At 41.9% G+C, this 27,448-nt stretch overlaps 1 protein-coding gene across 1 annotated transcript in view; it reads right to left on the bottom strand.

The window, feature by feature from the left end:
• Positions 1 to 4,529: 4,529 nt before the first annotated feature.
• NXPH1 (neurexophilin 1) overlaps positions 4,530 to 27,448 on the bottom strand; it is a 174,659-nt gene continuing 151,740 nt past the window's right edge. The window contains exon 3 of the mRNA XM_077303504.1: positions 4,530 to 6,527. Within this exon, the coding sequence (XP_077159619.1) occupies positions 5,766 to 6,527 (762 nt within the window). The 3' untranslated portion in view covers positions 4,530 to 5,765. The remainder of the gene's footprint in view (positions 6,528 to 27,448) is intronic.

Below are 27,448 nucleotides of genomic sequence, written 5' to 3'. Positions count from 1 at the left end.
AGTTATATTATGTCATTGCCAATTGCTACCCCCACATGTCCCAACCCTCACTGGCAATTAGAGTTACTAAGAGCATTGACTTCAATTATCTTAGAAGGCTAAACTCTGCTTAGGATCACAGTCTCTTCTGTGTTACACTACAACTGAATGACTGTATGACTTCTGCTGCTAAAATATTGTCTGAGAAGAATGGTTAGTTTAAAGTTTTGAATACCAGAACATGGAATGTGATATTTATGGGCCTGCAATGAAGTTAACACGTAAGTGCTATGAAAAATTAAATTCTTAACATAGACATTTGAAGTACATCTGAATAAGAACAGACTAGAAGTAGCAGCTCTTACATACAATTCCATTGTTTTAGTTCTGAAAAGAAAATAAGTGTTCACAGTTCAGTTCTCTTCACCTTGTTGGGCACAGATATGTTTAAGAGAATGTGAGCTGAGATAGTTTTTATATGTGGTCTGATCAAACACTGGTTGCCTCTCTGAAGCCTTCTATCCCTCATTTCTCTTTACACTGTAATTTTGCTAACATATCAGCTATTTTTGAAAACATCTTACTTTTTGTTAATGATAATGAACATTACATCACAAAGGTGTCATGTGCCTATGATGATAATTCTAAAACAATTGTACGCACCCACAATAGATGCCTTAGTTAGCTTTACCATAAACATTTGAGAAAATATTTAACACATGACCACATGTCAATATTTTTATCTCAATGGAGAACTTTAATTCTGTGATTGGTAATGATAATACAGACTGTGAAAACATGGGAAAGAAAGAACATACTCAAGAGACAATGGTGACAGTACTTTGCTTCCATCCTCTATTTTAACTATTTGTTTTTAATAAACACAATATTTGGCACAATCAAGTCTATCCAAAAGCATGGATTTCTAGTTATGGCTCTAGGATACTACAAAATTATAAAAATTTTAAAGTCTATGCCAAAAAGCAAGCATGCTAGATTGTGTTAGGGTCTACAAATCTACTGCCGTTGGTCAGTGATCCATTTTCAGAAAGAGATTGAAGTTACAATCCAAAGAATATTGACTAGGAAGGAAGTCATACTGAATTCAGTAGGACTTATTTTCATGTAAAAATGTTTAGGAATTAAAACTTGTCAAATAAAATCAAAGCATTGGTAAGACGAAGGTTTTTGTGTAGAGATCAGTAGAGATGCTGATTTGCCCTTAGAGAAATATGCTACATTTGGAACAAAACAGAAGAAAAAATATGAAAAGCCATTCATGTCACAAGTTAGAAAATTTGGGGGAACCATATTTTAAAAAAAGGGGGAGAAAGGGGAATTACTAGAGAGTGCTGAATCAGAACTTGCTCTTTAAACAGCCGATTGGTCTTTTTTTCCCTTTCTGCCTCTATGAATTTATGATTGCATTAATGATACAACATGCAGATCCTGTATTTTCAGTTTTTAAAGTGTCAATGGTCAGCAGCCAAATGACTGAGTAATTTCACGTAGAACCTCATATCAAAGATACTAACAGTTCTGTCTTAAAGAGTGTTATTCCCTTACATTTCCTTGACCCAACAGAGCTACCTTCTGCAGATGGAATGATTTATACCTGGGGGCACATCTGTTTAAGATTTTCCTCCTGCTGCTGCAGACCAGAACATATACCCCTCAAATGCAGGTCCTGGGGGTAGCTCTGTTGACCAATCACTTGACTAGATCTATGAAATCTAAGAGAGGATGACTATTTAAAAAAAATACTGCAGCAAGAAACCAAACAAGGCAAATCAATAATCTTAAAAGAAAAATCAAGAAAAAAAGTATTTAGTTTTTGCTATTTGAATGCCAACACACAACACATGACAGTAGCTATGAAAATAACATCAAGGAACAAAGAGTTGCTTCCCCAAAAATAGTTGTCACTGAATGTATTGAGAAAGTTATACAGAGAACTCATTTGAAACAGAGATAGCACATTCCCTGTCAGCATCACAGTCCTGAGGAATCCTATCTCCCATGGCAAAATCATGATTCCCAATCTGTAAAGCTATGTCTGCAAATGTCTGGGGAGGTAGGTGGAGTCTTTAATGAACACTGGGGGATTCTCTTATCTCACCTACCCAGAATAGGGACACAATGAAGAATCTAAAATCAGTCTCCATGATGGCTGGAGTTATCATTTTAAGTAAAAATAATTTTCCTTGGTTTACTTTATAGCATTTTATAGTATGTAAAGCTTCAGTACCAAGAAATTAAAATGTTTGAAACAAGGTATCAAAAGGGCTAAGGGTCCCCGTCCCAAATTGGCTTACAAATACTTTTCCCTTCCTCTCCCAACAGACATCCTCTTTCTGCACTGGCAGCACTGTTCCAGGCTGCTGCCAGTTCTTAGTGACAGGGCACTTTGTGCTGCCTTTTCCCAGGTCCAGACAGGAGAAGATTTTCCTCACCGGACCCAGTCCACCCCGGATTACTGCCTCCACATGAGGCAGCCAGGGCTGAGACATTCCAAAACATTTCATGGCAGTCGGGGTGGATATTTTCAAGAAATATTTTTAAATACCCAAGTTGGCTCTGCACCGCCATGAAGTACTGCAGAACTGACCATGGCATTTTTTGTCCCTTCCAGGATGCCTTAGATAGGGGAGGAGCCAGACCTGGAATGCCTGACTCTTCCACTTCCACATGGACCTACCCTGAGATAGGCCCTGTTGGCACCCGCAGCAAGGAAGGGAACACAAGAAGAATTTGTGTTCCCTTGCTGCAGAGCAACAGAGGGCCTGATTCAGGACAGGGTTGGGCCAGGGCCGGGCCAATGCCAATGTCATCTGGAAGTGAATAGTCCCACTACCAGATGAGTGCTGGCCCAGCCTTTAGTAATCATGTGGAAAAGGTACCTGTGAGGTAGGTGTTGCTGAGGGAGCTCTAACAGAACTTGCTCTGCAAGGATAGCCCTAAGTGTACTGTGAGTAGCTCAGTCACCCAGCTGGCTGCATGTGGAGGAGAAATAGGGGACCAAACCTGGTTCTCCAGATTAGAGTCCGCTACCCATAACCACTATATTTGGCTATGCTGCCAAGGCTATCTGGGTCGTGGCTGTTTCAACATCATGGCTTAATGTTGCATGGTCCACTTTTGACCTGACACACTCTTTGGAACCACTGCTTACTGAAAAACATTTTCTATAGGAACCCATCTGCTGACTGAAATCATGGAGATCTACACTATGACCCAACATAAATGGCAAAATGGAGTAGGGCTTTCTCTACCATAATTCCTATACTAAGACAGTTCTACAGACACTTAATTTACCAATTCAGAGACATTCACTTTGTTTAAATAAATTGAACTACTTTCAATCTCAATCTATTGCTATCAGCCCTAGACTGTTCTTTGCATGAAAATGTGGGCCTCTTTGCTCTTTATGGTAGAGCTCATGCTTATCATGCATAAAAATCCTAGCTTTCTCAGCATCTCCATTGAAAAGGGATCTCAAGAAGCAAGGCTGGGAAAGACTGTGGCATGAGAGTTGTTGCCAAAAGATGTTTACAGTGCTGTGCTCAGTGGCCCAGCTTTCATACGGTCATATGTCTTAGAAACATATCTTCAGTAAAACACACTGAGATACTTGAAGGTGGTATGTAGTAGTGGATATAATGATGCACGTGATCTGGGTTCAGATAGCTATTCAGCTATGAAACTCACTGGGAATCTTTTGGACAAATCATCATCTCTTAGCTTAGCCGACTATCAGGATTGTTGGGCAGAAAAAAACAGTGATAGATGGCATTTTGTGGGTTCGTGTGATGGCAAACCAAGACCATCAGATCCACTTGCCTTTGTTGCAAGCCAAAAAACAATGGGACAGTGCAAAGAGTCACTCATGTGATGTAATACAGAGCAGTCTAATGGACTACTGATTACCTGTATGAATAAGGGTAACTGAATATTGCAGTCACATGGCCTGCATATCAAAATGCACATTGTGCTGATTACCAATAACGTCAGGATGGTAATTTAATGCACAAGTGCTTAATTAGTACCAAACTCACCCACACCCACCCTTTAGGGCTATCCTCCCCATGGCTTATAATCTGTTTTTCTCTGACTGGGAGTTATTTCCAGTGAGATTCTGAGATTCATAGGGGGGGGAGGGAATGGTTGGGGAAAATCACTTGGGAGGGGGTGCGATTCCACTTATCCAGCTTGCCACGTACTGTCATTTAACTCCCACCCCTCAATACATACAGATATAATCAGTTGTAAACCTGTTCTGTTGCATGGGGCTGATCCTGCCACCTTACTGTAGTCCTTAGGTTTATATCCCAGGGTTGCCATGAGCATAAATAAAGCATGGGTGATAGAATTCTGTGTCCTGAAAAGGGCCTCAAATCCACATACCAGATAGAGAAAAAGGTGTACAGGGAACAGTTTATAGGGTCAGAGTTGAAGATATTCTGCATATGTTTGACAACAAAAAAGGCCACTGCCATTGTGTAGCCAGTTTCCAGCCCACACTACTTAAGCCACCATCTACAGAGTGCATATTGAAACTCGAATTTAAGTATTTTATTTGTATGTACATTTCAATCTTTTTCACCTGGAAATAAAAGACCTAAGTACAGACAGACTGTAAATGTTGTAAGTGTATAGCTTTCAACAATACTTTTAGCTGAATAAATGCTTTGTACAGAATTCTGTCTTCTTAAATGGAGTTTACAGCTACATTGATAAAATGGATTCCTCATTTCCTTGTTTTGTTTTGAACCAATAACAAGCAGAGAGACAATTACAAGTTAATATTAATAAGCAGCTCAAATAACACTGGTTAAACTATGTACAATACAAACCATTCATACAAATGAAGACTAGGATATTGAATTTGTTACAATTTTTTTTCCCCCGTAATAAAGATAAGACAGTCATTTACAACTTACATGTTACCTATTTTCTTTCCTCGAAGAGCATCTTGGCTGGTCTTGTTTCTACCTGTTTTAAGTGACGACTACCAAAATACAAAAAAATCATAAATTCTGGTCACATGTAAATTCCAATGGTTGCTGATCTTTATTGGTTCATCAGGCGCCCTCTGTGGGAAAAGGACCACCCAACACCACCCTGGATGTGCCCCGCTGTGTGCTGGAAGAAAGGCATTTCACTTGGCCGTGTTCATAGAGAAGAATGTGGAACTTGTCATACACAGATCCCCTCCCATCCCCCACCTTTTAACAAGCATTTGCTCCTACAGAATTATTTACTGGCACAGCTACTCCAAGTGGTGGAATGCATGAGAGGGGATTATCGATTATCATGTATTCAAGACGTAAAACGCGATTTCCATAACAGTCTATGTTAGAAAACATTTTCTGTCTAGTTAATCCCTTTTGCCTTGATGATAGGTTATCCTGGAACATTATATATCAGACAATGAAAGCCCTCTTTAACAGGAATCTCAATAGATGTGAGCTGTAAAGAGGGAGAAAGGGGAGGGAGGGAAGGAGAGAGAAATTGCATGTGGCGTTATTTAAAATCCATAGTGATTTACAGCCAGAGAGATATGCATGGAGCTGACTGGGCAGAAATGGCACGAGGCTGGTTTCCACGGACATATTGACAATCCGTTGACATCAGCAGCAGAGTGTAGACACATTCCAGGAAAGAGATGTGGCCTTCTTCCTTGAGGTTACAGCCCTGGCATATGACCTCTTTTATCTTTCTTTTTTTATTAATAATAATAACAATTATTTATTCCTCAGGGTCCAGTCACAGACACGCAGTTCTCTTCAACCTGAAGGGAAGTAAGGTGTGTCACTGTGGTAGTTATAATCAGGACACACCTTCTGAACTAGTTTATAATCTGTACTATAAAATGAAATGTAAATACAGATGACTTTAAAGGGCTTGGAACAGAGCCATGACACGTGGCTTTGGGTCTGCTCCTGATAACATGTTTTCGACGGGTCATAGTTGCAGATTGTGTTCTTGGTGGCTTTGTCCACCTTCTCGTATTCAATGCGGCAGTTAAAGGACTTGGAATCTTTGGCATCAATCACTGTTTGTTGTGCCAAGTCAAACTCCACTATTTTGGTAGGGGGCACCAAGCTGACAGATACATTCCCTTGGCCTGTAGAATTATGCCTGAAGTAAACACTGAACGTCCCATTTCCGTGATCGACAATTTTCCCAGTTATCAACAGGTTTAACTTCACTGTCTTGATGTTAGAATGAAAATCACCCCAGCCAAACATTTTCTTAAACTTTCCCGTCTTGACAATGGGCCGTCTCTTTGCTCTGGGGCGAGGCTCTTGAAGGTCTGTCGAGTTCCTCAGCCAGTCCCAGAGGTCTTGCTCAGAATACGTTTCGGGGGCATCATACCGCAGGCTCAAATCCGTATCATTCTCCTTGCCACGAAAAGTCTGGGATAGCAGCCGGCTGATGGATAAGTCTTTGCTGCTTTCTGTCCATATGTGCTTTAATGTGGATTTGGAACCGCCTGTTTTTAGAAGTTCTGATTTTCCACCACTGGTTAAATTTGCACATGTGACCTGAAAGGAAGGAAGGAGAAGAGACTTAGAACACATGATAACCACGATTCCAGCCTTCTCAAAACAAGAGCCTTCGTGGATTAGAAGAGTGTAACACTGTTTAGGATTACATTGTAAATGGAACTAACTCAAAAGCATTTGACATTAATGTCCATCCCATTGTGCTGCACACAACTGCTGTTGGTTCAATAGCAAAAGGGAAAAGCAGTGTCTCCTTTTTTAAAGGGCCCATTCATCTTCTTTTACATGGGATATATGACACACACACACTCTTTGTTTTTGAAGGCATTTCCAAATCCCCCCCCCCCTTGGTAGTGCTTTGGGTACAATACATCTGAAGAAGAAGCCTCCATCTTTCTCTACATCACTCTCTTCATTTAAATACCTTCCCAGAGGCTCTGTTTCTTTAGCACAACTGTTTTAGTTTTGGTTTACCTGTTCTTCTCCTGCCATATAACTTTCCATGCCTTCCAGCCTATATTATCAGTCCTACCTTATTGAAACTATGTAGATGTAGATGAAAATCCTTTGGATACAGACTACTGCCCTGACTACAAAATAACAGTGAATTTATGTACAGTGTACACAGGTATACTTGGTTTTTCTTTAAATATGTGTTGGGAGGTTCTCTTATGTAGTGGTTAGGAGTGCGGACTTCTAGCCTGGAGAGCCAGGTTTGATTCCACACTCTCCCAGACGCAAACAGCTGGGTGACCTTTGGCTCTCCACAGCACTGATAAAGCTGTTCTGACTGAGCAGTAATATCAGGGCTCTCTCAGCCTCACCTACCTCACAGGGTGCTTGATGTGGGAAGAGGATAGGGAAGGGGATTGTAAGCCGCTTTGAAACTTGTTCAGGTAGAGAAAAGCAGCATATAAGAACCAACTTTTCCTCTTCTTCTTCTACCTCACAGGGCATCTATTGTCTGTTGTGGGGAGAGGAAAGGGAAGGGGATTGAAAGTTGCTTTGAGACCTTTTTGGGTAGAAAAAAGTAGCCTATAAAAACCAATTCTTCTTTTTCTTCAACATATTTGCAGTTGAATATGGGAGTTTTAAATCCACATTTATCCAGGTTCCAGTCCTTAGTTCCATGTTAAAAGTGAATGTGTGCTTGCTTTTTCTTATATACAGATGGGCATGCATACATGCAGGTTTTACAGGTATTCAATGTGATTCAAGCGGGCCGCCGTGTTGATCTGGTTGCAATGGGCTTTCTTGCTAGTTACTAATTTAAAGGATTTTAAGGTAATGATAACGTTTTGTGATGATTACTATGACAATTATTCTCCTTGTTAACCAGAATGCAGATTCCTGTTCCAAAAAGTATACAGTCTAAAATGTTGTCGAGTCAAAGAAAAGGATGAGGAAAAGTCATCACTAAAAATGATTGCCAAAGTCCATCATGTAGTCCTTTGTATAGTTATTTCTCCCTCTTTTACAGTACTCAGTACTAGAATAAAATATGACTGCCATTATAATATGTGAAAAGGAAAGCAAATTGGCACTCACACACACAAAGGGGGCTAATCTTTCATTCAAGTCATGCACCATGCTGATCAGAACACACCTCATACTAAAGTCATTCGTAATAACAAGACTCAGCTGTGATTCCCTAAATTTCCCAGTTATTCAGTGTAAGATTAATTGCTTTTTTATAATAGGAAATGGGGAATATGAACTGAGCACTTATCCCATCAATCTGGAGGATCTAGCGGATCTTTGCTGGAGTTATGATTTGCCATTCCTTCTCACTATCTGATTTGCTAACGTAATTACTTCTATCCTTCTATGACAACAAAAAACATATTTCAAAGATGACCTCCCTATAGGAATGCCCAGGCATCTGCAAGCAAACAGGGAAGTCTTCCATTTATCAGCAATCATTCGCTGTTTCATTTGCTAGCCATGTGAATTGCTTCTGATCAGAACCTTCTTTCTTCCGGGGAAGCTTGAAGGACCAGCTCAGAACCCAGAATATATATATATATATAGAATGGTATATTTTTGAAACCTAGATCAACAATTGTCCCTGACTAAGGATCTTCCCATCTGCTCAAGGGAGCAGACAGAGGAAGAAAGACAAACATGGGTATATTTGCCCTTGGGATGATTTAGCCAATTTCCCCTTCTTTTGAAATCCAGGGAAGATAAATACAGACTAGCTTCTGAGAGCAGATTTGTATCTTTGAGATCAGCGCAGTGTGGGAAGAGAGAGGCTGTAATGAAATGCATTGATGGTGCACCGGTTAATGAAGCAGCAATGAAGATGTCACAAGGAGAGAGGGGGAGAGACTTTGAATGTAATCCTTAAGCAGCATATTGGGAACAGGAGCCAATTAGGAGGAGGAAGGGGGTTGAAAAAAGCACAATGGGACATTCTCACGTGAATCTGTCAGCAGAATCAAAATTGAGACCATTAACTGTATCTATGACCTATGGCTACAGGTTACAATGGAGATTTCTGCTGTCTGTTACATTCTGCAGTCGATTAAAAATGTAGTTTTGTCTTAATAGTCCATCTCTATTATAAAATCTCTTTGAATGCACTGCATGAGTAAGCAACATATTCTCCCCATTTGTGGACTAAACATCCCATTTGTGGACTAAAATTCAAACAGAGTGTTTGAATTTTATAGAACCTGGAGTTTGATCTCAGTAGTATCCTGATATGTAATGCTAATTATAGAATGGGACTGGTGGTCATTATTCAGTTGAATCATAGAGTTGGAAGGGATCTCCATGGGCATCTAGTCCAACTCCTTGCAGAATGTGGCAAGGTCTTCTTGGTGATGGCACACTCAACTCCCCTTTCATGTACACCTGGCTTCATCCCTTTGAAAGTTTGGAAAACACATGAAGACCTCCTTCTTTTGACTGGCATTTGTGTTGGATGCTGATTGTGATTGAAATATTCAGTTCATTCTGGTTATTTTAGATATGGATTTTACTTCATTGTACCTTCTGTATTGCTTTTTTTGAGTCTGTATGTTGGTTGTTTTACATGCTTTGTATTTTTGGTATTTTATCATGATCTTTCTAAAATTCTTGTTGCTGTTCAGTAATTGTAGTTGCTTCTTGTAAGGACCTTGAGATTTTAAAAATAAATAACATTTCTGAATTTTTAGCATAGTTTTCACAGCAGTTTTCTAACTAAACTGGCCAAAACAGGGTAAAAAATTGCCAAGACCATTAAGTTAAAGAAGTGATAGGTTGATGCCATCATGTGGTCAGTTCAAATGATGCCATATAATTCACACAAAACAAACCATTGACAAGTGAGTCATAATTTGATGCAGAGGCCCCCATAGAATGCTGAAGATAATCCTTACCATATAATAAGGCTTTTTAAGCATAGGAGTATTTTCATAACTAACTGATTTTTCTACTGCAGCAACTCGTTAACCTGCACTATTGATGTTCTGTCCAATGTAAATTCGGCATCAATATGATCAATACATGAATGAATTATGCAGTAGAAGTGGTTTCGAAAGTTGAAACTGCCAATGATACAATCATTGGTCATCTGTTATATTTCAACATTATTCAGATCCTAGAACTATATGCTCCTTGACCTGTTTCAACAGGTACCTTTGCTAATAAGTTGCCACCTGTTTCCGGACAAAGCAGTCATGAAAAAGACAATTCTTGTGAGATAAGGAGGGCAAGGTGAATGTAGCCTGCTCACATTGGATAGTGTCAAGTTGACAGGGGGGGGCAAATTTTCTATTAGGGAAGTTTCCTGAAAGCTTATTGTTAAGCCACTGAGAGTGACAGCCCAAAGTATGAGGAGGCTAAGGAGTATGGGTGGAAGTGATGACACTATTGTCATTTAGCAGCATACATCACTAGGAATCAGATGGATGCACTTGTGCCATTAGGATCTGGGCTTTCAAAAACAAAATGAAATGCAATAGTGACCCTGCACTTCCTTGGAAATGAGGAAGAACCAAATATAAGTTTCAAGAAGAGACATTCATAGCAGATGATGATGCTGATTTTGTATCAGTTCCCAGTGTTTTTTGCTATCTATTTTATCTGGTGTAGTGCTGTATTAAATAAATACACTTGGATCATGCTGCTGCTCAATTTGCTCCAAACCCCTGAACTTCAAATGAGGAATGGAACACAACTGGGTCAAAGCAAATCTGGTCAACCAATCAGGACAGGGTGGCATGCTGTGTTATCCAGCTGTCCCAGGAGTTATTACAATTTCATGCATATCATTTCCTGACAGTTTATTTATTTATAACAATTGTATCCTACCTTTCTGCTCTTACAAGGGCCACCATGGTGGTTAATATTTTAAAACAATGGTCCACGACCTTTTTATTACCGGGGACCAGTCAACGCTTGACAATTTTACTGAGGCCGGGGGGGTAGTCGTTTGCCCCTGTTCCACTTACTTTCCTGCCAGCGCCCCTGACTTCCTGCCGCCTGCTGGGGAGCGCTGCCAGCAGCAGCTGCGCAGTGCCATGCCAAGGGGGAGCCCCAACCATGGCGGCCACTGGAGAGCACCAAAGGTGAGCCAGCAGCAGAGTGGCAGAGTGGCAGAGTGGCAGGGCAGCCCCCGAGGCAGCAACCGGGGAGGAGGAGGATGAAGAGCTGCAGCCCAGTACCGACTGGTCAACCGGATCGGTCCTGGTCCCCAGACCGAGGGTTGGGGACCACTGTTTTAAAACATGCATAATAAAATCACATTTTTAAATCTCTAAAACCCAAAATACATCATTAAAGAAAGAATTAGAAATACTTAAACAACCTTTTAAACACTGGTTAGGAAGGAGGGATCCCTGAGGCAATGCCAAATGAAACAACAAAGGTCTTTACCCACTGGTGGAAGACTTGACAGAAGGAGGCAGAGGAATCTCCCTGGGGATACAGTTCTAGAGCTTTGGTGCCAAGACCAAGAAGACCCTCTCCTTTGTTGACACCTGACTAATCTCAGAAGTCATGGACACCTAAAGCCAAGCCTCTGAAGGAGCTGCACTGCAACCTGCAGTGGTCAGGCAGGTTGATAAGGGAGTAGGTGTTCATACAGACAAGAAGAGCAAGGATACAGTCCGTTCTTGGAAAAGGTAGAATGGAAGATATGGATTCAACATATGAAAGATTAGAGTTAATTATGTAATAGTGAACATAATGATTTGGTAATGCTTGGATATACCTTGATTTTCTTTTGCAGAACATTGTTGTTGCTGAGTTAGTCAGTACAGGGTCCATTTCTATAGGATCAAAGTGCCAGAGAGTTTTGAAAATGTTGCCAAGACAGTTAAGTTTTACAGAGCAAAGTAACTCCAGTCTAAGCCAATGGTTTCAATAGAATTAGAACAGTATAATCCTGTTAAGGGTCACATTGTTAGTAATGCTTTCACTCGGTGACCCATGTCTTATCAATAATGAAAAATCTCAGTTCCCTTGTATCTTATTTTGAGTGTATTTTGACTGGGCATAATTTGTCCAAGAATATATTAAGAAGACAGAGTCTATTTTCATGATTTAGGAATTGATCTGACTGTCTAGTTTCCCTCAGTTGGAAGAGAACACTCCCATCTTTATGTCGCATCCTTTTAAATGCTGAGGCCATTTTAAAACTGACACTTGACTTCATTAGATGTGTTTTTCATGAATATTAGTTTCTCCCTGGAGACTCCTGGGGGAAGAGTAAGTAATTTACCTCAAAGCCTGTGAAGATTTTATTTAAAGACATCCTTCATACAAACGAAACTATTGGCTACTGAAACTTCAAATGCTGAAAGACAGGTTGGAAGAAAACCCCAAATGGTTCTAAATGTCTCTTGAATCCTGCTGTCTTCCTGTGTTCCCTCAGAAGAATTACAGTTCATTACATTTAATTACAGCATTGGGTTTAAAAACTCTAGCCATTATACAAAAAAGAAAGTGCCATATCATCACACGTAGAAAGGATTTTGTCTTCTTTTGCACAACAGAAACTCACTTGACTGGATTGTTATCGAGGAGTAAGGAAAGAAAAATGGAGGGGAAGCTGATGTTCTTTACATCACTGCTAAAAAGACAGCCACATTGATCTCTGGGTGCACATTTAAAAAAAACAGATGTGGAAAAGGATTGCTTTTAATTCATGGACCAATTATAAGGTAACAAATTTACAGGGCTGGGGACTTGTTTATCTTTTAAATAAGATATGTAATCTCTTCAGCCTGCACACTGAATGTCTGGAAAGTAGCCAATGAAACACAACACATAATTCATGGAGGAAATTCATTATCGCAGGATATGGTGATGGCCTCTAGCTTAGATAGCTTTTTAAAAGAGCCACTCAGCTTCAACGGAGATAGATTAGTGTCTATTAGTTGTGACAAGTTTAATGGAACCCGGCTTTCAACAGGGTTGCATTGAAATACTCTGTGCTTGTGTGTGTGTGTATCTGTGTGTGTGTGCCCCTTTATTAAATACTGAAAACAAAATCAAAAATAATAAGAGAAGGATATCCAGCTCCTGACTGGCCTGTTGGAAACAGAACATTGGTCAAGATTTACCTTTGTCTGATCCAGCAAAAGAATTCTTATGGAATCTCTACATCCCTGTTGGGAATTTATTTTTGGCTCTAGGATTTTCTTTCTTGTTTTCTGCTATTATAATGCTTAGAAAAATCATACGGTCAGGTAGGGCTGCAGCTCAGTGCAGGGACTTTGCATCCCGGGTTCAGTTACCAGCCTCTCAGATTAAAAGGACAGGTAGTAAGTGATGGACAATCACTCCCATCTCTGAGATATTGTAAAGCTGTCGCCAGTTGGAGAAAACAGTCCCGAACCTGAAAGACCCAAAGTCTAAGACAAGATCATGGTTTCATGTTGCATTTGATATGCCACACTAGCCTTTCATTTGGCAATTGATTATTCTTTTAGATACCCCATGGCATGTGATTCGCCATGTCAGATTTGCAGAACATCAGGGCAGATTCTTCAACAGTGTTTTTGTGGAATGTGTAAGCTTAGAAACTCGGGACGTGCTTGGTCAGTATGTTTCTAATGGCAGAGATGCAAGTGAATTCATACAGATTTTGAGAAGGATTGAAATGTTAATTGTCTGAAATATCCTATTAACTCTTGCCCTCAATATTGCAATTTAAGGACAATTTTAAGCTAAACTCTTGGTGCCAATGCTGTCATCAGATATTCCCCTCATCACTTGGGTGAATTAAGAATTTTTAAAAAAAATAACCATATTCATGGCAGATTGATTCTGCAAGGGATTAAGGTTTACCTGGAATAAATTAGAGCGAGTTAAAAATGTCTAACAGACTTTTAAGGCCTTGGCATAATTTAGGCATCACAGGGTTCTGTTCACTTTGAAATGAAACTCTAGCTAGATAAATAATTTTTGTCAAGCAGTTGGTGCTCCAGATCTGCACTCCTCTAAGCCCTCTTTTATTAATATTGCCTTTGCCATTTCCCGCATAAGTGTAGGAAAGAATATTAAATAATTTTAGAATTTACCTGAAAGGCCACTGAGCAACATTTTAATCAAAATCGTCAATGTGCTCACTTTACATATGCCACGTGGTTAAGAAGTTGCCCTTTCTCCAGCAAGCATCTGGCCAAATATTCTGCGCCAACTAATGAAATAATATAGCCGCATCTCAGAGTAGTGATTCTACTTACAAGGCTTTTTAAAAAATTAAGATGTTTTTTCCAGCCATGTGGTATTGTCTCTTCCCAGCAATCATTAATGACAGCAGGATTATAAAATGCTAATTTAAGGCAGGTTATGGTGGGGAAGAACCCCTGAAACTGTCCTATGCTGTGTTAGATCTATTGTGGTTGATATTTTATTTATTTATTTATTTATTTTATCACATTTATATACCACCTTCCCTGAAGGTTCAGGGTGGTTTACATGGAATGAGAACGGTAACAGTACAGAGAAGTCATAAATCATTAAACATGGCAGTGGCTCTCCAGAGTCTCAGAGATCTTTCACATCACCTGTTCTTTTTAATTGGAAATGCCAGAGATTGCCCTTGGGGCCTTTGCAGGCAAAGCAGATGCTCTTCCACTGAGCCACTGCCCCATTTCTAAAGGATAAGCCTGGCCCAGGGTTGATTGTTGAGGTGCAATGGAACCAGTCATCTGTGATTTGTCTGTATTCCACCAGTTTGCACTCCTACCATTCAGCCTGCTTCAGGAATCAATGAACTCTTGAGAGCAGGCTGGTGGACAACATGGAAACCTGCAGAGAGAGAGGAAGTTAACAGAAATCTCAAGCCACAGAACTGAGAAAGATCTGATGTCAAAGTACTACTCAGAAAGTGAAAACATAGCTTCAAGGATAATGAGATCTTTGTTCTTCTATTAGAACTCTGATCTTTATTTTTCATTTCTTCTACCTTTCCCAGGAATCTGGAGGAAAGAGCAAGATGATAAATAGATATATCCAGCAGCAACCACTGACATGCAACATATGTTTCTTAAAGAATGTCTAGTGAGATGTTGTAGCTTCTTATATGACACTGTCCTGAAGTGTGTAGAGGAGCATCTTTAACAAGAAATAGTATTGAGTAAAAATTCAACTTATACGGTATGAGCAATGACAAAGCACATACCATGGAATTCCAACAGCTCTCGATACTGCATTTCTGAGGTGCACATCTGGACATTTGCATGGCCAGACATTTCTCTAGAAATTTTATGTCGGGGATAGTTCCTTCCATCTCCTCAAGAAACAGAGGTCCTATCTATATGTGTCCCCCAGAGAACGCTTCAATCAGCTACAGCCAGCCAACGTGATCCCCAGGCCCAAAGAAGTGTGGCTGGCCTTGACCATGGCCCTCACCCCTGACTGGTGGAATGAGCTCCCGCAGAACATCAGGGCCCTGACGGAACTAGCACATTTCTGTAGGGACAATAAGACAAAGTTCTTCCACCAGGCCTATGGTTGAGGCCAGCACACGTGGAAAACATTCTAGGGGTCTCCACTGCCAGCATATTATCTTGCATTGGTTCCTCCCTTGTGGGAGAGATCCACCAGACAATCAACTCTGTATATGCATACATCAAATAATAAGGTATCGTATTGTTTTATGATGTAACCTGCCCCAAGATGGCAGGGCCAAGAGGGGTGGGCTATAAATATAATTAATTAGTTGATTAATTAGGGCAGAAATTAATGGGTTGCTCTGCGGACCCATTATAGCCCTGTAGAGATTTCAAAATGAACATACAGTTTATATTCAGAGTTATAGACAAAGTCTGTTTTTTTAAAAAAAAAGACAGAAATGCAAATGTTTTAACAAAGAACTAATTGAACCAAGCTCCCGCTGACTATGTCTTATAAATACATCCAGAGAACTGGTCATGGATATCCCACATCTTACATAGCTGCATCCCTAAGGGTTGATCAACTGGAGGCTGAGAGGTAATGACTTGCCAGATGCTGCCAAGCATCTTTGAATGGCTAAACCTAGATTTGAGTTAGAACTTTCCCAGCTTGGATCTCAGTCCTTTGACCAGGAAGGAGGGACATGAAAATTACCAGCTAGTAATTGTCCCTATAGGAGACTAACAGGGAGTGGGGCCCAAATCCCATGTTCCTGATGTCCAATGCTCCTTGGAAAGACCTGCTTACTCTACACTATTTATGCTTTACTCATATTCTTGTCTGCAACCATGAGGATTAGTCATGATTTCTTTTTAAGAAAAGGAAGGGCACGCTGAAGTTTCAAGGATGCAAAATGCTGCATCCAGATAATAAATTCCACACGTGTGAGAAAAACAAAGGGACATTTTCAGTGCCTACAAGAGCTTCTCGTAACCTGTCGCAAACTGGCATGATGGCAATCTGTGCCGGTTGCTTTTACACAACATGCTCCATTCTTTTTTACAGAAGTACCTTACCTAATTAACAGTGAGAATTAACAGTCATCAGAATTAATCAAATTCAGAATGGAAGTGCTTGGCTCAGGAGAGCTGTGGTTCAATTGAGAGTGCCATCAGTGAGATCATTAATTTAAGCTAGATGAATAGAGGGGCCTTGGGGCATTGACACAGGAGTTGAGGGAGGCTGTTCAAATATTCAGATCCATTTTAGGCTGCATGCAGAGTTGTCAGGTTTTATCTATGAGAGCCCGTGGATGCTTATTGCAGTTTTATGACTGGGAATCCCTACTTCCTTTGGACATATTAAACAGCACAGATGCAAAATACGAAGTCTGGCCTGGATGGATTTACCTAGCATTATTGGATGGCAAATTCAGAGGAAAAAAACACTGAATGTGATTATTGCTTGCCATCCAACACGGAGCCCAAAAAACAAAACCATAACCTTACCAGTTGCCCATAGTTCGATCTATATAGTCCAGATTGATGGGGTTGCCAATTCTGGGCTCAGAACTTCCTGGAGATTTGGAGGGTGGAGCCTTGGAGGGTGAGGGACCTCAACAGGCTATAATGTTTGTGCAGTCCATTGTCCCAAGGAACCATTTTCTCCAAAGGATCTGACCTGTGTAATTGCAAAATCCATTGTAACTCTGGGAGACTTTCAGGTCCCATCTACAGATTGGCAGCCCTAATCCAGAGTGTGCTATGCACAAGCAGTTCAATACAACAGTGAAGTGCCTGCACAACAAACACCTTCAGGAGTCAACAAAGAACATCCCTTGAGCCTACCCACAACAAATCATCTGCTCACCCGTTGTTTAATCCACAACAAAAGCATACCAAGAAACAGCCCAAGAACAATGTTTGATGAGACCTGCATAGTTCAAGCAAACCCAATCCCATCAGATCCTGGAAGCTAAGCAGGGTTGGCCCTGGCTAGCACTTGGCTAGTATCCCCCAAGCAATACCAGGGTCAGGATGCTGGGGCAAGCAATGGCAAACTACCTCCGAATGTCTCTTGACTGGCAGCTAGACAATCTTAGGTTCTTCTGGTGATATTACACACATGTAATTCAATAAATAAATACCAGTTGATGAGAGCTCAGCTAGTAGTTGTCATTGAAACAGTATGCCAAGAAGTGACCGTTTACGCACTGGAGGTTTCATACCAGGCTGCAGGCTGGAGTTTAAGTCATGGCAGGTTGCTCTACCTTTTCCTGCACCCATATGGGGGAGCATTTGGCCCAGTGCACCTCACCTGCCCCCGATTTGTGCTCCTGCATGGGAGCTGGGGCAGTGAAGTTTTCAGTGCGTAAACGGTCAGTAAAAGGCATTTGGGTTGAGATGAAGATGAGATTGGAACCTGGCACCTTTACTAAAGTCTGTCTGAAGCATGAGGGTAGGTTAGATAGCATTCTAGCTGTGACCAGTGGGTGTGCAAGCCACATCAGTAGTACAGGTTGATTGCTAGCAACTCTGCAGCCACATTCTTAGTACCCCCCCCCCCCCCCATTCTTCCACTGTATAACTACCAGGAAGGATATTGTGGCTCCCTCTCTTTAGACCACTGTTCTGTGCACTAAGTCACTGGCTGTCAGAAATCAGTGCTAAAGAAGTTGAGTTTCCAGGTAGCTAATGACAGGAACAAGAAATGGAAACCTGTGCTTCCCAAATCTTGTGAAATAGCTTTTTTTACAATGCACAATCACTGAATTGCATAGGCAAAGTAATTTTTGAAAGCCTGTGTCTTAAGGAAGCATTTGCAATGACCTCGGTCTCCTTCTACCACTTGCATTTCAGTTGCCAGCCTAAAATAAATAGTAATTAATTCCACTTAGAATGGTAGTAAACTGTGGTACAATCAGGAGATAAGATAAAATTACCTGTTGAGGCATCATAACCCTATGTTCAAAAGACCGATTTTTGCAGGAAAACGTGAGAAAATCCCAAGGTCATACTCCAGTATGGCTGAAGGAAAGACAAATTCCCACCTCATACAGAGTATACAGTAAAGGTACAGATAACTGAGCAGGTTCATAACTCCAATTCTGAACAATTAACTCAGTATTAAGTCATTGTTTGGACACATTCTGATTATCTTTGTTGCGACTTTTAATAAAAGAGACTCCTTTTGTGTGCATGCCATTAGGATAACCTGTGTATGCGTTGCAAGGGGACAGGTTCTGGGCGTGGAATAAGACACAACACACAAGGTATACGTATTTTGTTATGCCACTGAGCATAAGTGCAGCATTGGCAAATGCAGCCATCTTGCGGCCAGCCGTTCACAAAGAAGCCCCAGATGCCAGCAGCCAGACCTGGAGGCGCATAGAAATGCACATACATGGTCCCTATTTAAAATTATATATATGGCTTTAGTTTAATGGAAAGTACACAGGAATTATCATTACTGTCACCTAAGCTATTGCCTAAGCTTGCAGTTCTGTAAGATCACACACTGGACCTTTTGGGGTATAAATACCGCTCACATGCCAGCACTGGTCATTGGAGGGAGAGGAGTGTTATCTGGAGCACTGTATCATTTGGAAAGATTTATAAATGCAGTTCAATTTATTTTTGTGGAGTTACTTTAGCTAGTGTTTCAACACAGAATGGCAATTGAACAAAGATATTCAGTACCTCCTAGCTTGTGCTACTGAAAAGTGTTGGCATCTCCCTATTTCACACCAAAACCAGAATCATTCATTCTATCATCCTTAGAATCATAGACTCATAGAGTTGGAAGGCGCCATACAGGCCATCTGGGTGTAAACTGCACGGAGCTTTTATTCCAACCCCAGATCGATTCAGTCCCTGCCCTCTACACAGAATGCGATTTCCGTTTGGATTTTGGGCGATTTAAATTTTCCTTCTGCAGCAAGAAGGATTGATCCAGAGTGACCCTACCTTTATTGTGGGATATCTCAGACGGCTGCTAATCCTGAATATATTCAGAAAATCGCATTGTTTTGAAACTGGGCTCTCCTCCGTGGTAGAGGACCCGTGATTGGCTACAGGTGGTCATGTGACAAGCCTGCCTCAAAGGAGAAGCCCCTAAGTTCTCTCAACTTTTGTCGGCCTTGGATTTTTTTTTGTGCTTTCTTCGTCCGTCCCCCCCTTCAAGAAAAGAAAGGATTTTTTCCTCCCTCCTTTGACTTCTTGGATCCTCTCCCCCCTTCAAGAAAACAGAGAAAGAGTCTCCATTTGCCTCCCCCCCCCCTTCTGAGCCTCCCTAACCACGTGCAGAAGACTTTCCTGTTTCAATGGGAAGGGGGGGAAGAGGAAGATCCGAGTTCAAAGCGATTTGAATTCAACAGGATTGACAATGGAATAAAAGAAGTAAGTGCAGACTCTGCCTATTCCAACCCCCTGCTCAATGCAGGATCAGCCCTAAGCATCCTAAATCCTTCCTCTGTGCCAAATCAGTTTTAAAAAACTGGGGGGATCTTACTGTTGATTGCAAATGGCAGGTACTATGCAGCCTGATCCCACAAGCTACTTCCTTTGGATTTTGTCCATGTCTGGGCCATGCTGTGCAATGCTCAACTGGGACATTAGCTGGTGCAGAGGCACAGCTTTCAGTTTTTGAAAAGGAAATCTTTGGGGCATGTAAATGTGCCAGTCATATGTTGCCCAGTATTTAAAAGAAAAACAAGCCTGCCCTCATATCCAATTGCTTTGATCCGTGACTGGAGGCCCAATTGTGTAGAGTTATATACGGACCAGTAAGAAGAAAACAACAATCCTGAGCCCCCTACTTCTCAGCAGTAGGTCTGAATGTGCTTTTCTGCTAGCATTTGTGTTCTCAGGCTTGATTCTTCTTGTTCTTAAAAGTTTGTATTCTAAATATGTATTTCCAATTTGGTCCAATCTTTCATGTTTAGAGATGCTCACCTCTGGGTGGGGGCCTGTGTTTCCCAGGATTCACAGTTCAGTCTGCAGGTATCAGTTTCCCTGGAGAAAATGAAGCCTTTGAATTGTGAGCTCCTTGACATTGTATTGCCCTGAGGTCTCTGTCCCTCCCAGACTTCAAGCCCAAACCTCCAGCAGGTTCCTAACCCGGATCTGCCAGCGTTACCCTTTATACCCTGCCGGTGGCCAGTAACTTTATCCATGTTCCTAAGATAAGTCTGTGGATAAAACCCCAGCCTTGCCTTCTAGTCAGAGCCAGCTTGGTGTAGTGGCGAGCTGGGTTTGAATCTGTGCTCCCCCACATGCAGCCTGCTGGGTGAATTTGGGCATGCCACAGCACTGAGAAAACTGCTCTGAGCAAGAATATCAGGGCTCTCTCAGCCTCACCCACCTCACAGGGTGTCTGTTGTGGGGAGAGGAAAGGGAAGGCCGCTTTGAGCCTCCTTCGGGTAGAGAAAAGTGGCATATAAGAACCAACTCTTCTTCTAGAACAATGACTAGAACAATGAATATATTCCGTTTCAGGAGCAATAATGGAATTTGGAATAAGTGAGCCCTTGTCTGAGGACACAGTTTAGGGAAGCCAAAACTGCCACTTACCCTTATTCAGTAGGGATTTCCTACACACTTTCAGGTTTAGGGTCAAAGGAATCCACAGGCACTGTCCCCAAATCTCCAGATATTTCCCAGGATATTGGGAACCCTTACTCCTACTCATAATGGAGCCTAATGATGCCATATTCCAGGTGGAACCTGTGGATTCCTGGAAATATAGATCAACGGTCCCCAACCCCAGTCCGGAGACCAGGACTGGTCTGTGGATCAGTCAGTACTGGGCCGCGGCTCCTCCTCAACCTCCTCCCCGGCTGTTGCTGTTGGCAGCGCCCCCCAGCGGGTGGCGGGAAGTCAGAGGTGCTGGTGGGAAAGCAAGTGGAGCAGGGGCTCAGGCGGCAACATCCCTTGGCAAAAGACTACCCCACTCCCCGGGCCTCAGTAAAATTGTCAAGCATAGACCGGTCCCCGGTGATAAATAGGTTGGGGACCACTGATATAGATCACCTCCAGGTGACAGAGATCCGATTCCCCAGAGAAAATTACTTCTTTGGAGTTCCTAGCATTATACTCTACTGAAGTCCCTTCCCATCCCAAATCCCAGGTATTTCCCAACCAAGAGCAGGCAACCCTGATGTAGCCTGATATTTAGAAATGTATATTCATTTAGTTCATGAGGAAAATGACACTTTAAATAGTAATAAAAATTCTGCTTAGATCGATTATGCAGGGAACTGGTCCAGGCTTAAAAACAGCTCACATGAATAACTGGGGAGGGGAAAAAATAAAATGAAGTTGAACTTGCTGCAAATTTAAATCCAGCAAAGTCATCCCCCCCTTCCAATAAATTAGCTATGTAGAACTGGGTATAATGAAAAATGAGACACTACAGAAAGGCTATAAAGCTTCTCAGCACGAATCTAGCATTGGCAAAGTCATGTCGAAAAAGAAAGGTTTATAGTTTTTGTAGACCTGCCTGACACCTTCTGGAGAAGGAAGCTTTTTATTCCGTGAAGGAACAGATGTTTTGGCAGATAGCATACAGAGAATCCTGTCAGAGACTATAAACTAAGCTTGAAGGGATGGAAAAAAAGAATGTGGAGGAAAAAAATGTGAAGTATAAAACAAAGGAGCTAAAATGATACAGATAAGGCAGAAATGCAGAACGATACAAGGGCTTTGTTTTGAAAAGCACCCAAAAAAGAAAGTATGAGCTAGTTTGGGGTGAAATTTTTAACACAGCTGACTCCCTTGTGGGCATTTCTTTAAAATATTTCCTTTCTGAGCCTAGGTCCTGACAATTTCAGGACTGAAGGAGAATAATAGCAACATAATAATTTGATTAAAAATCAAAATCAAAACAGATTAAACCATAGTAAAAACCAGTCTGAGAAACCCGAGGCTTCCAAGTACCAGGAGATCATATAGTTATAAATAGAATAGAAAATAAGGATGTTTTTAACGTTATCTTTATATGATAGGGTTGGCATCTTTGAGACAATAGCATTGCCAATGCTGATTTTTCTTTTACACAACTTCCCCATTCATATTTAGAATCGTGTACTGAAAAATTATCCGAGACTAGTGCTGGATTTCATTAGGAATCTTAAAACACACATCAAGAATGGATTGGTACCAAGATCAAGACTAATGGGGATGTGGCTTGTGACTTTATTATTATTACACAAACTACCTGGGTTAGCAGTAGACTTGTACATGGCAGTATATTGCATCCCTCTTTTGAAAATTAATTGCCAAAGGGACTGTTTTGTTATTGTGTTGTTTCAATTGGTTTTGTGTCTGTCTGGAGGTGGTGCGCCGGACTCACCAACTTGGTTAGAGGCTGCTAGAGTTGCCAACCTCCAGGCGGTCTCCAGGTGACAGAGATTCGTTCACCTGGAGAAAATTATCACTTTGGAAAATGAACTCTATGGCATTTTACCCTGTTGAAGTGCTTCCCTTCACCAAACCCTGCCCTCCTCAGGCTCCACCCCCAAAACCTCTAGGTGTTTCCCAACCCAAGTCAGGCAAGAGGCTGACAAGCCAAGGAAACTGCCCACTAACATATTAAGGCCTCAGCCCAGTCCAAAGGATTCCAGGGGCATGGCAACAGCAAAGGAAGCAGAGTGGGACCGGTCCTGATACAGGAAAGGTCCAGAAAGGGAGAACAAATCCAGGGGAGAGTGGCTTGTGGGGCGGAAGGTGGAAAAGGGAAATCTCATTGGCCCTGGCTCCTGATAGTCTACAGACCCTAGCCTGGAGGGGAAAGGATAGGCCAGGGATGCTCCCAGGGAACCCTTCAAAAGGCAGGTACAGGAAAAGCCAAGTCAGGCTCCAAGGAAGAGGACCATGGCAGCCAGAAAAGAAATGCAAGTAACCCACCTCCAAGTAACTGAGGAATTCTCAATTCCCAAAGGATGAGGTGGAGGGCGTTACATCCCCAGACCATGACCCCACAACAAAGGAGTTCAACAGCTTCATTATTATTTCTTTTCTTATTATGGTTTATTTTTGAAATTCTATTTCATTATTATTTCCCATTTATTTCAACAGAAAACCTTTACACCATGCTTTTTCATCATGGGTTTCCTGAAACCCTGGGGTTTCTTTATGGCTCTTCTTTATGGCCCTCATTCCCAAATGAGTGGAAGTTAATTATTTTTTTAAATATTTTAAATGTGTTAAACATTTATTGGATGGCATTACCATATAAAGTCATGTTGAGTTGCCCCCCCCCCAAATGGCCAACAATGGGTCTGGAGGGCATGGGAAGGGGAGGAGCCCTGGGTCGGCATGTACACAGCTATGTTTCCCAAGCATATTCTGCACGGTCACACCACTTCTGGGGTATCTCAAAGCCTGAAGAATGTTTCAGCGGTTTCTCAATGGTAAAAAAGTAAGAAAGGCTGCTCTACACCTTCATAGCTTTCCATCCAAGCTGGCCAAACGTCAGCAACATTTTAGGAAACTGATCTTGGTCATTTAGAGATCAGTTATAATGGCAAAATGGTTTCAGGGCCAGTGGAACATAGTGGTTAAAACTGAATGATACATTGTAGCTATTCCCTTAAGGCAGTGGTCCCCAACTTTTATTAGGCTGGGGACCGGCAGGGCATCGGGCCGCGCCCGCGGGGACCGCGCCCGCGCGGGCCACGCCCACACGGGCCACGCCCACACTTCTGGCCGCGCCCGCGGGCCGCGCCCGCGGATCGGGCCGCGCCCGGAAGCCACGCCCACGGATCGGGCCGCGCCCGCGAGCCACGCCCGCGGATCGGGCCACGCCCGCGAGCCACGCCCGCGGATCGGGCCGCGCGGGCGCGGCCTGCACAGGCGCAGCCCGGCCCTGATTCCCTCTTCCCGCCCTCCCGCAGTAAGTAGCTTCCCGGGCCGCAAGCTTGCGGCCTGGGAAGTTTTTTACTGCGGGGGGGGGCGGGGAGAGGGAGCTGCGGCCCGGCGCCATGGCCTTCGTGGCCCGGCGCCGGGCCACGGCCCGCAGGTTGGGGACCACTGCCTTAAGGGATTGAGTGCTATTTAAGAAAACTGAAAGAATATAATAGTATGTTTAAAAAATCTATTGTTGCAGATGCTGTCTTGTTAACGTGGGATAATTTAGTCCACTAAGAGCAGTATAGCTTGCCCTAAGGTAGCATGGTCTAGACATCAAACACTGCTAGTTTAGATCACTACTGTTACTAACAAAAACAACAGAATGCTTTATGAAGCAATATGACAATGTAGTAATGGCAGCATCTCTCCACTTCAATATTTCCAAATGAGAAGCTTTGTTGATCCAAAGTTACATAAGAAAGTGTTGGGGAATGAAATGAATGAATTTGAATTATGTCTTTTCCCAAAAGAATAGTCACGCTGTCATTTTTAAATACCTTATTATTAGAGAAAAATCATTACAATCCTTGGTTATATTGTGAAGGAAATCCTTGGGCTATGGTATAAAGCCAACAGTTTGGTCCTATCTGTTATAAGATGTTTCTACTTTCTTCTTAGAGATAACATATGTGAGACTTTAACCCCTGTGGGACTTGCCAGGATTTATCAAAACAGGTCCAATCAATGTTGGTTTGGCGGTCACAGAAGCATTGACTATGCACATATGTGGCGGTACTGTACAAGAGCGAAATGTTTGGGGAAAATGCTGGTAAGTGATTTCGCTACAAAGCTGAAAGAATCAATTGTATTTGTTTTGCTTAATTGTGTAACCTCAGTACCACAAAAATATCAGTGCCTATCTATCAGTTGACATCAGCTAAATAAATATTTCCCAAGGTTTAGAAATCCAAGTTGCAACTGCAGAAGCATGACTGGTTCAAAGGAATCCTATGTGTTGTTAAAAAAAATCTCAAGATATAAAATAAATGAAAGACATTAGAATCTAGTGTTTCATAAAATGGCAAGTGTTGATAGGAAGACTTCTGTCTTTACTAACAGGTGGTAGGTAGGTAGATAGGTAGACACCCAGTGGTTTAACTGGATAAGAAATTATTGTATTTGTACATAAATTGTGTCATTGTTTTATTATAATACCAACAAAGATGTCATTTTAAGTATTACTTGATTCTATTTTATGATTCATTTACCCTACCTTTTGGTGATGAAATTCAACATGGCATCTATTGTGTTCCCGGCTGGTTTCCTATATAGGCACTGACCTGACTGGCCCTAATTAGCTTCAACAAGGTTGATGGATAATGCGCTCTCCAATCAGGTAGTCAAAGGATCTTAAAGCCAAAGTTCTGTTTAAGGCAGTAAGTTGGACAAGACAAAACCAAAGAGACTGAAGAATGAATCCTCATACCACAGGGTACCACTGCCATCAATCCCCTTACTACCCCATCAGTCAGAGAACAAGGGACTAAACTTCTAGCCCTCCCAGATTCTACGTTGAAGAAGTAAATCCTGTAAGGTAGGATGCTGACCTGTGTTTCAGCATAACAGCTGATGGGTGGCTGCACCCAACAGCTGTTATGCTGAAACATCTGTGTGCCATTTTACCAGTTGGTTTTACTTCTCCCCACTTTGAAGTAAGAGGAACTGAAATGGCTCACAGCCTTTTAAAACTCACAGATCAGCTGTGGATTTGCACTGCTGAGCTGTTAGGTTTAAATGGCTCAAACAGCCAAACCAGGCCATGTTCATGCCAAATGTTGACTTGTGAAATTGTTTGTGCACTATTGGTGCAAGGGCATCACGCTATTCCCAAAGAAAACCTGGATGTGACACCACGACATTCTAGGAATTGCTGAAAATTCCAGAGCTTTCTAGAACAAAGTGATTTCACTTCTGGTCTGCCCCATGAAGTGACATGATACTGTCTTGCTGATGGCATGCACACACACACACACACACAAGTCTCCTGATGGTTCCCTGTCACTGGTTGGCAGCCTAGTCTGGATGCTGCAGCTGTCATCACAAAAGGGGGAAGGAGGAGCTAAGCTCTACTTTCCAAAGAGCATGGGGTACCCCCACTGCCACATAGCACACATATACCCTTTAAGCCTTAAAGGAATTTTCCCCTTCCTCATCCAAGAATGCTGTGCTGGGAAAGTAAGGAGAAGAGGATTTCTGGCCCAGCATGATGATGACAGCACTGCACTTCTGCCTGAGCATGACGGAGGAAATGGGGAGTAGGGAGGGTGATGACACCAATTGGAAGAGTGGGAACTGGGGGAGAAATGTTTCCTGCTCATTTCTAACTTGCTTGTTGCTGCTTCCAACAAATACGGCAAAACGAGTTTACTTGATACTGTATTAGCTCTTGCTGTTTAGTAATTGCAAGTCAGTACTTTAGGAATGCACTCTAAAATGTTGGAGAACAATATATGCATGCCATACATTGTTTCAGAAAGTCGTCTTGGGATGGAAGGGAAATAAATCATGAGAGCTAGCTGTACCCTCTCTCCATTAGCATCATCTCTCATTTACCCTTTAAACAGGTAAACCATTATCCCTGTACACTTGGTCTTGTAAATGAGCACTTGGGGGGCTGATTATGCAAGTTACATCTTGTTCTCAAAGTCCTGACACTGCTTGCCTTGTGGTTTCCTCCCCCCCCCCCATCTTGTTGTTGATTTAGCATTTAGGAACCACTTCAAGGAAGTACTTGTGCATAACAAGGCAAGTGAAGATGATAATTAAGTGATCATCAAATAAACATGCTCTTATGAATTGGGTCTCTAAATCAGATTTTTTCATTAGGTATGGTCTGCTGTAAATCCACCCAAGATTAAGAAATATAATAGAAAATCTCTCTGAAACCGTTTCTTGCTATCTGTAGATTAATGCTTGGGTTTCTTTGCCAATATCGCATCATTGAGAAGGGTCATTTTTCACTTGGACATAGTGAAGAGAAAGCTGAAAAACATTCTTTTTTTTAAAAAAAGGCTAAGAGCAAAATTGCATCTAGAGGAGTGCAGAGGGGAAACAAAGCCCTCCAAACAGACACAGAAACACCATAATCCTTGACAAGGGAACAAACAAGGATATTCTGGCTAGCAAATTGACTCCTGAAGTAGTAAGTATTCCGGCATTCCGTATTTCCCATCAAGTTCTTTTCCCTCCAGTGACAAATCACAACAAAATCTT

Source organism: Paroedura picta, chromosome 11, assembly GCF_049243985.1.
Source record: "Paroedura picta isolate Pp20150507F chromosome 11, Ppicta_v3.0, whole genome shotgun sequence".
NCBI lineage: Eukaryota > Metazoa > Chordata > Lepidosauria > Squamata > Gekkonidae > Paroedura > Paroedura picta.
The sequence above is the reverse complement of the archived record's forward strand: the minus strand, read 5'-3'. Positions and strand labels throughout refer to the sequence as shown.